Below are 11,432 nucleotides of genomic sequence, written 5' to 3' on the forward strand. Positions count from 1 at the left end.
ATATTTTAACATTTTTTTATGTATGAATGTTTTGTCTGCATGTATGTATGTGCACCACATGTGTTCCTGATGCTTTCAGAGGTCAGAGAGATCATCGAATCCTCTGAAACTGGTGTTGCAGAGTTACCACCATGAAGATGCTGAGAATTCAACCCAAGTCCTCTGAAAAAGCAACAAGTGCTCTTGACCCCTGAGCCATCTCTCTAAACTGTAGTAATTATATATATAATTGGGGCTCCACTTACCCGCCTCACTTCTGTAGGGAGACCATATATTACATTATATTACACATATAAATTTTTTGTTGTTTTTCAAGACAGGGTTTCTCTCTGTAGCTTTGCGCCTTTCCTGGATCTCGCTCTGTAGACCAGGCTGGCCTCGAACTCACAGAGATCCGCGTGCCTCTGCCTCCCGAGTGCTGGGATTAAAGGCGTGCGCCACCACCGCCTGGGCAATTTTTGGTTTTTTGAGACAAAGTTTCTCTATGTAACTCTAGCTGTCCTGGAACTCTTGGCATAGACCAAACTGGCCTCGAACTCTGCCTCCTGAGTGTTGGGATTAAAGGCCTGAACCATTATGCCCGGCTTCCATAACTGTATTTTACTTTCAAAAACAGGAGGAAGAATTTAATGTGAGATACTCCGATAAACTTGAGCGACCTGACTTTAAATCCCACCTGCTAGTTCTCTCAAAGCCTGTCTATGTAGTGATACTTGACAGTTTTCCAAATGGCTCCACGTCGCCACCTCTTGGCTTAGAGACGGTACCCTTAAGAAGAAAATTCCACAGACTGAAGCAAGGGCGGCCATATTGACTACGGGAACGGGCGGGGCATTGTGGGTGTCATTTTCAGTTAGAGCAAACCGACTTCCGCTCACCATTTTGAATGACAGCAGAGGCGGAGCTCTGACATGTTCATTAAGGGCCGGGCTGGGAAGGCGCCCCGGCGAGAGCAGCGGCGCTCCAGCCGCGGCAGGCAGAAGCTGGCGGTCGTAGCTCCGCCTCCAGCCTTGGGCTCCACCTCTCGGCCTCATTTCCGCCGGGAGACCATTTCTCGGCGTCGCTGCCGTAAATCAGGTCGGCAGTTTGCCGCATCACGGAAGATGGCGGCGGCGGCTACGGTGAACGGGACGCCCGGCGTCTCGAGCTCGGGGCCCGCGGCCACCTCGGGCGCGATCTTGCAGGCAGCGGCCGGCATGTACGAGCAACTCAAGGACGAGTGGAACCGGAAGAGCCCGAATCTTAGTAAATGTGGAGAGGAGCTGGGCCGTCTGAAGGTAGGTCGGCGGGCCCCAGGTGCCTATGCTCGGGGACGCTGACCGGCGCTCAGGCTAGTAGAGAGGGCCGAGGAGCGGAAGGGCGACGGGGAGCCGCAGAAGGTGGGCCCGGAGGGCTCGGGAGCGAGGTGGCTGCCGCAGACCGAAGGCGGCCCTTGCAGTGGCGGAATCGAACGAGGAGGTTACAGCGTGGGCGTTTGGAGGGGCAGAAGTTGGATCAGGCACACCCGAATGTAGAACGAGGGAGTGGGGACTGAAGGTTAGGATGACGGGCGGTGAGGGAATGTGTGGTAAAGACTAAGGCGAGGCAAGCTGTGGGAGAGCGGAGGTTAAGGATGTGTGGAAAGAGGCAAAAGCAATAGTTTGCCCGCCCCCCTTCCCCCGTACCGAACCCAGAAGAGCATGAGGTTCGGTTGTAAACACATTCAGATGTATGGAAGGCCAGCCTGGTCCCCAGTAGCACGTTCAAGGCGGCTAGGGCTCCATAGAGAGACCTCATCTCAAAAAAAAAAATTACTATTACTGCTAATAAATACCCAAACAACAACAACAAAACATATTTGAGGTCCCTAAGTTTACTAAGGAATGGTATCTTGTAATCCTAGCACTTGGGAGGCTGACACAAGGATCTCCAGTTATAGGCCAGACTGGACTGCATAGGGAGATCCTGTCTCAACAAAACAGAAACCCCAAACAAGCCGGAAGTAACAACAGTAAGACTTGAGATCACAGTGTCTCCCCACCCCGTGATTCCACTGGGCCAGGCACTGAGTGCCTCCTGTTCCCCAGTAGAGTTAATTGTAAAATGAGGTAATCCTGTGGAGCCTCCGCGTGCTCGGCCCCAGGCTGTCCTTTACCAGGACCGACTGACTCCCTTAATACTCACAGCAGTTGTACGAGTTAGGATGCTCGTAAGCTCCATTGTCCAAGTCGGAGCAACATCAAAGTTGAAAGTGGGTAACCTGTATTTGAAGTCTCGTCCTCATTCCTCCCTCAGCTGGTTCTGTTGGAGCTCAATTTCCTGCCAACCACAGGGACCAAACTGACCAAACAGCAGCTCATTCTGGCCCGTGAGTGTCACTGGATGATGGCGGGTGACGGGGGCAGGGAGGTGGCAAGAATGATGGTAGTGATGATCCCAGGAGGGATTCCAGTCACTACTCAGAGCCACTCCCTTACTAACAGGTGACATCCTGGAAATTGGGGCCCAGTGGAGCATCCTATGCAAGGACATCCCCTCTTTCGAACGCTACATGGCCCAGCTCAAATGCTACTACTTTGATTACAAGTGAGGTGGGGCCCTCTGGGGAGGGACTGGAGTGGGGGGGTGTTACTTGGTAGTTCATCACCTCTGGCTCCTCCCTCCCCTGCTGGCTTCTTTGCCTGGGTACCCTTGCTGTTCTTAGCTCTGTCCCCAAAAGCTGGAGGGACGGGTTGACTTGGAAGTCTTGAGACTGGGTATGTAGTCTGCTTGGTTTGTGTGCCCATTTCTTTAAGTTTCTAACCGGTTTTCCTTTCTCTTAAAGACTTATTTATTATTTCTATGTACATGGATGTTTTTCATGTATGGCTGCAGGCCAGAAGAGGGCGTCAGATCCTGTTACAAATGGCTGTGAGCCACCATGTGGGTGCTGGGAATTGAACCCCTTCTCTGCTGAGCCGTCTCCACCTCCCCGACCTGTTTTCCCTGGTCCTCACACTCTGTCCCCTCTGTTCTGTCTGGGCAGCTACTTGTTACCCTTCATCTGCTACGCTGTACTCTTCTATTTTTTGTTTTTTGTTTTTCGAGACAGGGTTTCTCTGTGTAGCTTTGGAGCCTGTCCTGGAGCTCACTCTGTAGCCCAGGCTGGCCTCGAACTCACAGAGACCCGCCTGCCTCTGCCTCCCAAGTGCTGGGATTAAAGGCGTGCGCCACCACCTCCCGGCTAGGCTGTACTCTTGACTCCTCTAACTGACATGTCTATAGCAGCTAATAGGATGCTGTTCTGCTTCACTATTTGCTGGTTTTAAGACAGTGTTCACTGCAGTCCACCTGCCTTTACTTGGAGATTATGGGTAGTGCTGCCCCCTGCTGGTTTGTTTGTTTGTTTGGGTTTTTGTTTGTTTTGAGACAGGGTTTCTCTGTGTAACCCTGGCTGTCCTGGAACTCAGAGAGATCCGCCTGCGTCTGCCTTCCCAATGCTGGGATTACAGGCGTGCGGCACCACTTGTTTTTGAGTTTTTGCTGTGTAGTTCAAGTCCTTAAATTTGTTGCCATCCCCATCTGCCTCCTAGTGCTGGCATTGAAGGCATGGGCCACCACACCCAGCTGTTGTGTTTTGAAGACTTTGTCTCCTGTTCCCTAAGCTGGCTGAGAACTCAGTGTGTAGCTCAGGGTGAACTTCTGATACTCCTACCCCCCCTTCCCAATAGCTGAGATTACAGGTGTGCACATCCTTGTCTGGTTTATGCAGTGCTGGGGACTGAGCCCAGAGTGTTGTTCATGCTAGGTAAACATTCTACTTCCTGAGTACCTAACCTCTGGATGCTCTTCTTACGGTTTTATACCAAGGTTAGCCATTGAACTCACTTGTGTTTACCTGCCTCTGTGGTGTGTGCTTAGTGACAGCTATCTAATAGATGGGGACTGTGAATTGAGGTGCCTCACTTGGTCCATAGGACGTGGGGCTTTTCTTGCCTCTCTGTACCTCACTTGTCTGAACTCCTACAAGTAGTTGTAAGGATTCTAGAAGGTAGATGAGGCACTTGGTTAGGTCCCTAAGACCTGCTAACCTTGGTTCCCTCCCTCCTGGTTTACAGGGAACAACTTCCTGAGTCAGCCTACATGCACCAGCTCCTGGGCCTCAACCTCCTCTTCCTGTTATCCCAGAACCGAGTGGCTGAGTTCCACACAGAATTAGAACGCTTGCCTGCCAAGGACATCCAGACCAATGTCTACATCAAGCACCCTGTGTCCCTTGAGCAAGTGAGTCTGGGCAGGGGAACCTGGCTGAGGTGGGTGGTGTCAGTTCAGAAGTTGAGGTGAGTTTTCCTGGAGGAATGATCGGGGTTCAGCCGTTTTCAGCCCACCAACTCAGTTAACCAGCAGTAAAAACAGATGTGTGCCATTCACCAGGGTAGTTTTCACATTAAGGCAAATCAAACAGGTAAAACCTTTCATCTTGAGACAGTGAGGGAGGAAGCATTGAGTACCAAAAGAATGAGTCATCTGTGTGGTGCATGAAACACAAAGGGTTATGGGAACCTGGGCCTGCCAGGGGTCAGTGAGGATCTGAGAGGACTAAGAGGTCATGTGGCAGAGGCTGTCTGTGTCTTGAGGCTAAAACCCGCCTGCAGTATCTGAGGGCAGCAGAGAAGGTAGAGCAACAAGGGGGTACGGCTAGGGTAGAGCCTTGGGAGCCGGGAGGAAGTGGCATCCGGTGCTGAGGCCTCCAGGGGATTTCCTGTGGGGAGGGTGGCAGAGTGGCAAGTAGGTGCAGCAGTTTAGGTGTGTGGAGTGGGGGCTGGGGTGGTACACCTCTGTCTCCCCTTACGACTGGAGAAAAGGTGGTTGGATGCCAGCCCAGAGTAGGCTGCCAGGGTGGGTGTGTAAGCCGGTAAGGCTTCTTGGAAGAGGAAGAACCTAATCTCCTGGGAATGGGTGGGCTGTGTGGCAAGATGTTCTGGTAGAGCAGGCATTGGGAGGCACCAAGGGAGCAGGGAGGCCCCTGTGCTACCTCATCCTCTTCCTTTTCCTCCTTGGCCTTGGCAGTACCTGATGGAGGGTAGCTACAATAAGGTGTTCCTGGCTAAGGGAAACATCCCGGCTGAAAGCTATACTTTCTTCATTGACATCCTACTGGATACTATCAGGTATGTGGGGTCTGGGTCCCCAGACTTCCTGGCCTTGCTTTCCCCAGATGCCACCCTCCCCGATTCCTGTCATTTGATGCCTTGGTGGTTTTCATAGTGGATTTTCCCCCTTCTGGGGGTTGGATCCGAGCTTTGTGCAGACTCAGCAAGTGCTCTAGTGCTGGGCTGTACTCCCAGCCCTGATGTCTTTTTTTGAAGGTAGGGCAATTGAGAAAGGGTTTCATGTAGCCGAGACTGGCCATGAACCTGATCCTCCTGCCTCCACCTCCCAGTTGCTGGGAGTACAGGCACGCACCAGCATAGCTGGGTTTATGTGGTGCTCGGGGTGGGCCTGTGCTCGGGGTGGGCTAGACAAGCACTCTTCTGCACTGAAGAAGGGTGCTGGGCTCTGGTGAAGGTTCCTATGTGAAAAGACTCCCTGTGCCTGCTGTGACTGACTGCTCAAGGTAGTCTCCTCTTTCTAAGCCCTCAGTGCTGGAGACTGCCCCAGGAGGACAGGGTCCTCTAGGAGGTTGTCTGCTCCATAGTGAGAACTATCACCTTCCCACAGGGATGAAATCGCAGGATGCATTGAGAAGGCCTATGAGAAAATCCTTTTTGCTGAGGCTACCCGGATTCTCTTCTTCAACACACCCAAAAAGATGACAGACTATGCCAAGAAGGTGGCTGGGGTGTGGGACAAGGATTGTGGGTCGGGGTTGGGGAATGGAGGGTGTAATACCCTATCCCAACAGTACATAGTATGGGTAGTCTTGGGGACACTAGAAGAATTAAGACTGCCCATGCTAAATCCAGTTGCGAGACCTCAGATAAATGGCTCAGTCTTTCTGAGCTTTTTGGCCTTTCCATAGAAGGGGGCTAGAGTTTGACATAGGTGTAGAGCTTAGCATAGTGCCTGGCACTAGGTCCAAGGATGCTCTGCATGTTAGGTTTGCCCTTAGCAGAATCCCTTCGAAGCAGCTTGTCCCATAAGACTGCTTCATGTGGGGTGGAACATGTGAGTACAGCAGTGCCCCGTGGGATGCTGACTCATGCTGCACACTGACCTTGGTGTCCAGGAAGCAGAAGGGCCAAGAACAGACTGAAGCTGCCAGCCCAGCCCAGTGGTCTGAGACACCAGGCTCAAGAGCAGACTGTCAAAGCAATGGATTTGAGCAGTGATGGTGACAGCTGTTAACTGCTGACTGGACCAGATATTGTTCTCATTGCTCAGAGGCACTAACAGTCCCGTTACAGACCCGTAGAGGAGCGTGATTACGGTGCCAATGTCAAATGTGGAGTGACATTTCTTGCCTCCAGTTAATCTGGTGGCAGTGAACTGTGAAGAGAGGAGTCACGATATACTGAGAGGTGGCTACATGGGGTGGGGAGCAGCTTGTGGGATCACCCATTTATTTCTTTCTGATTTCTCTTCCCTCAGCGAGGTTGGGTCCTGGGCCCTCACAACTACTACAGCTTTGCCAGCCAGCAGCAGAAGCCAGAAGACACCACCATCCCCTCCACGGAGCTGGCCAGACAGGTCATCGAGTATGCCCGGCAGCTGGAGATGATTGTCTGAGCCTCAGCCAGGGCGGGTGGACATGGCTAGTCCAAAAACCCAGTGTAGGCTGGCCTTCAATAAAGGCGAATTAACCTTTTATGGGCCCTAGTCTCCCAGTGGGACAGTGGGAGAGTTGCTCCTGGGAGTTTGGGGGCCTTTGGGCCTCCTGGGTATGTGTTACCCAGTAGCCATTGCTCTGGGTTTTAAGTGTAGATGCCCAGCAGCCCACAAGAGAGCACAGGCCCAGCTTGAGGACTCTTCTAGCCAGCTGTGGATGCATTATGGTGCTGGGCCAGGGGACTAGATTTTTCAGTGAAGCACCATGTGTCTCAATTTTTTAAAAATGTTGGCCATGGATTAAATAATTTTTCAAATGACACGTGAAACTGAGCTTGTCTGTGGGCTACCATTTGTGCCCTCTGTAATAAATGGTATGGGCCATGATGTGGATATGCCTTGTCTGACCTCCTTGAGCCAACATTGTAATTTATAACGTAGACCCTTGTAGTTGGAGAGCTTCTCTTTGGTGCCACCAAGCCCTGTTAGTCCAACAATCCACTTGTAAAATAAACACAGACATTTATATTATTTAAACTGCTTGGCCATTAGCTCAGGCCTACCATTGTCTAGCTCTTACTCTTATATTTAGCCTATTTCTATTAATCTATACTTTGCCCTGTGGCTCATGGCTTACCAGTACCTTATTTCTCTCTTGTCATGGTGGCGGCTGCCCGTGTCTCTCTCTCCACCTTCCACTTCCCAGAATTCTCTTCTCTGCTTGTCCCGCCTCTCCTTCCCGCCTGGCTACTGGCCAATCAGCATTTTATTTATACAGAGTGATATCCACGGCAGACCCTGCTGGCCCACTAGCCTGTGTTGGGAAACTGTTTAAGGAACGATTCCAAGTCTGGCCAAGGTACCTGCGGAGTTTTTGAGAAAGCCAGTTGGTTTTCACTGTTGCTCCAGAGGGACCCATGACCTTGGCTCAGCCACAACGTTGGTGATGTAAAGGGGACAAGACCCTGGGCCTGGGCCTAAGCGTGGATGCTCACTGGTTTCTCATCACTGCTTTGGGCCCGGTCACCTTACTTGGTGGATGCTCACTGGTTTCTCATCACTGCTTTGGGCCCGGTCACCTTACTTGGTGCGCGCAGTTGTTCTTTAAAGCCTGGCTTTCCTCATCTCTGCACCTCAGCCTCCCCGGTGGTAACGGATAGGCAGCTAGGCAAGCTGTGTAGACTGGGTACTTTATTAAAGAAGGTGAGAGAGAGGGTGTTGGGCAGACCGAACTCAGTTGGAATGGGTGGCCTGCAAGTCGTAGTGCTCCAGGCCAGCTACTAGGGAGCCGGCCAGCTTGACGGTGGCCACCCAGGGAGGCTCACTCAGGTGGTTGGTGGTCGTACTCAGCCTGGGGGAAGGAAGAATTGACAGGGTCTGTCTGTGTAGTTTTCTGGGCTTCACCTTCCCCATGGGCATAGGTACGTCCATGTGAAATTGGAATGTGATGAGCCCTAGCTAAACCCCCAAAGGAGGCCAAGGCAGGATTTAGTCCATAGCTGGGCTTAGACCGGGCAACAAGCCAGGGGCATAGTAGAGCAGCGAAGGTAGGGGAGGGACAGTGCTCCCCGATGGGAAGTAACCTTTGCAGCCAAAGCCTTGCGTCTGGGCAGGGCCTTGGGAAAAGGTGTGGAAGGTGGGGATTTCACTGGGCCCAGGAAAGTTGGGGGCCTATTTATCCACCCTCAGGTTCCAGAAAGACAGTTGCTTCCTTGTGCCATCCCTGAGAAAACTTGTCCCTAGTGCCCTCAGGGACAGGGTTAGAGCAGAAGAGAGTCAGACCAACAGGAAGACCACAGGACCAAGGGTTGAGGGGTTGAGCTAAAGGCAGTCAGGGGTCAAGGCTCCTGGGGCTCAGTTAGGTCAAGGGGTCAGCCTATGGTCAGGATGCCAGAGCGTTGAATCTTATTCTATCGAGGGAAATGGGTGCTGGACTTGGGAGTGCGCCCTCTACTCTCCATCCCTCCATCTCCCTCACCAGGCAGACACGTTGCGGGGCAGGCGGCGGTGGCGGGGCTGATGGCGGCAGTAGCACTTGGAAGGACAAGAATGAAGCACCTCGAAAGGCGGCCAGTGGCGCACTGCACCCTTGTTAGGGGCCCCCGCTGTGGGTGTTCCGCTGCTGCCACCGCCACCCCCTCCACTGCTGCCGTCAGTCACTGGAGTAGCAGCAGTCAGTTCTCGAGGACCATCTCCAGATGTAACCTCTTCCCGGATCACACCCCGGGCCGCTCGGGGACCTTTGTTCTTGCGAGTGCGAGTCTTGGTGGGTTGGGGCACTGGTGGTGACGGCTCAACGGTGGTGGTTGCTGGAGCTGGGGATGTGGCCGGAGCCAGGACCGGGGACGGGGGCGGAGCCTGGTCCGCAGCCACGGTAGGGGGCAGAGCAGGGGCAGGGGTAGGAGCCAAGGCTGACTCCACGTGGCCAGGGCTTGGGTTAGGTGGGTGGGCCACCAGTATTGGCGTCCTCGGAAGTGCCCGTGGCTGCGGTGTGGGTGGTGGCGCCGGTGGCGGAGTGGTTGGTGGTGTGGGCGGTGGCGGCGGCGGTGGCAACGGAGGTATCTGCTGTGGACCTGGAGGCACTGGGCGTACAGGCTCGCCTTTGGTGGGCGCTGGAAAGATGAACATGGGTGGCGCCAACAAGGCTGGTGTGAGCCTCCGGGGCCCTGAAGCTGGATGCGTCTGACCTGACCTTGGTGGAGGGGAGCCCCAAGGCCCTGAGAGCGTGGTTGTGCGTCGTCGGGGTGCCCCGATTCCCCCGGCAGCCCCGTTGAATCGGAAGTGCCGTTCACTGCCATCGGGAGGGCTCACCCAGTCGAATTTGGGCTTTGAACCTGGGAAGGTGGCGTAAGGGGGTGGCGGTAGAGCCCGGGCAAGGGGAGCAGGCGCCGAAGGGGGACCAGAACACCCTTCGCCATCTCCATCACCGCCCTCGGTTTCCTGAGCTGCACGAGGGACCTCTCCCAAGGGGCGAGTGGCTCCAGGAGGCTGAAGACCTTGCTTCAGGACCTCAGCATAAGAGATGGCCCCCGAAGAGGCAAACAGTCCTCCTCCACCGCCGGCCCCATGTGAGGCTTTGGCTGCTAAGGGACCCGAGGCCGACGCGGGGGACAAGTGGGGCCCGGACTTGAAGGTGACTTTACACAGCAGGCTCAGACCGGACTCGGAAGTAGCAGACCGAGCCATTTCGCCCTCTCCGGCTTGGGGAGGCGCCCCTCCGCGGGCTCCCCCGGCCGCCTGACCCTCGCTGCTGTGCCTGACCTGGCTTTCTGTGGGGCTTGTGGCCGGAGAGGCCAGAGTGATTCTGCGGCTCGGAGGCTGCGGGTCGCAAGGCGGAGGTGCTGGCGGTTGCTGCTTCCGAGGCTCCAGGAGCGTCGGAGGTGGAGCTGGGGCCTTCGGGACCGGTTCTTTTTCGGTCAGTTGCCGGGGCAGCGGTGGCAGTGGGCGGAGGTTCGGAGGGTCACCCTGACCACGATGGCTCGCCTCCAACAGGCCGCGGATCCGAGGCACTGCAGTGCCCGTGGGTTTTCGCCACTTAGATGGGGCGGGCAGCAGGGTCCCCACGGGGGGCAGGGGTGGTGTGGAGACCGCCGCCGTAGCCGCCTCCTCTGGAGGTGGTGTCACTGGCGAGGGCAGCTCTAAGGTCAGGGGCAGGGGCGAGGGTGAGGCCTGGGGCTCCGGGGGTATCAGGAGTCCCGGGGGCCCGGAACTGCCAGGGAACCAGACGCCCAGCCCTCGAGCCAGGTGCATGGCTGGGGATGAGGGGGTCACCTCGGGCTTCACCAGAGGCGTCCTGCGGGAGTCGGATGCGCGGTCTGAGGCTTGCTCTTTCCGGGAGCCCCCGCCCGCGGAAGGCTCCGACTGAACGTTCCCCATTTTCGACGGAGGTCGGAGACTGTGGTTAAATAAGCTTCCACCAGTCAGTCGGCGGGTTCTGCGGGGACTCCTGGCTCGGGCTGTTCTTGGCTGGACTGTCCCTGTCTGCATTGGTCTGCCCTGCCCTCCAATACTCTCTCTCCAGTCTCCAGTTCCCGACTCTTCATGACCACGCCCACTCCCCCATGCTCTCCAAGCTGCGGTTCTTACCCTTCGAACCCAACTTATTAACGTGCTGAGGTGCCAACCCTGACTCCTCGGGTGCTTAGGCCATGTTCTTAACACTTTGGCCACCCTGGGGGTCTCAAGGCTTCAGGGGTCAGTTCTCGCCAGCCTCTCTGTTGAGTTTTAAACCACACCGATAATGATGGTTATGCCCAGTAGCCAACAAGGACTAACTAGAGGCTTCTACCCTAACACTCTGACCAGGTCCCCGAGGCCTAAGCCCCGCCCCCACCCGGGTCAGGTCCGCCTCCGCTGACAAGTACAAGGACTGTGGTCTAACTAATCCCCCGGCCCTTCAGTCTTAACTCTCCGATCACCCACCGTCTCTCTCTGTCGATCATTTGGATCCCTCCCTCTTCTCAGCCGGCAGCAAATCCTCAAGCCTCCTAAACTTTTCCCGCTCGCCGTTTGTGACAGCTCTTAACTTAGGCTCCACCCCTTTCCCTCAAGCTCCGCCCCGGCTCCTCCGCTCAGCAGACCCCACTCACCGACTCCTACAGCCGACCAAAGATCAGGCCATGGCCCCGTGGACCCAGGGCAGGATGGGGAACGGCCGTAGCAGAAAATAACCGAAAAGAACGGGTGTGCGGGTGAAGGCAAGTGGG

General features: G+C 55.1%; 2 protein-coding genes across 3 annotated transcripts; one reads left to right on the plus strand and one right to left on the minus strand.

Moving 5' to 3' along the window:
• The first annotated feature begins 883 nt into the window (after positions 1-883).
• Positions 884-7,117, plus strand: Psmd8 (proteasome 26S subunit, non-ATPase 8). The gene is made up of 7 exons (XM_036176934.1): positions 884-1,277; positions 2,275-2,347; positions 2,463-2,565; positions 4,077-4,242; positions 5,029-5,129; positions 5,680-5,791; positions 6,550-7,117. Exons 1-7 carry the CDS (start codon positions 912-914, stop codon positions 6,685-6,687), a joined length of 1,059 nt encoding a protein of 352 aa, XP_036032827.1. The 5' UTR covers positions 884-911; the 3' UTR covers positions 6,688-7,117.
• Positions 7,118-7,865: 748 nt separating this feature from the next.
• On the minus strand, positions 7,866-11,378 carry Ggn (gametogenetin). Of its 2 annotated transcripts, XM_036166424.1 has the most exons (3): positions 11,316-11,378; positions 8,705-10,621; positions 7,866-8,077 (listed from the first exon to the last, which is right to left on the minus strand). In XM_036166424.1, exons 2-3 carry the CDS (start codon positions 10,600-10,602, stop codon positions 7,960-7,962), a joined length of 2,016 nt encoding a protein of 671 aa, XP_036022317.1. In that variant the 5' UTR covers positions 10,603-10,621; positions 11,316-11,378; the 3' UTR covers positions 7,866-7,959. The 2 variants fall into 2 exon arrangements, with proteins under 2 accessions (XP_036022317.1, XP_036022308.1); XM_036166415.1 differs by lacking the exon at positions 11,316-11,378 and having other exon boundaries at positions 8,705-10,761.
• Between the last annotated feature and the right edge of the window lie 54 nt (positions 11,379-11,432).

The sequence above is a fragment of the Onychomys torridus genome, chromosome 1, assembly GCF_903995425.1.
Source record: "Onychomys torridus chromosome 1, mOncTor1.1, whole genome shotgun sequence".
Classification (NCBI taxonomy): domain Eukaryota; kingdom Metazoa; phylum Chordata; class Mammalia; order Rodentia; family Cricetidae; genus Onychomys; species Onychomys torridus.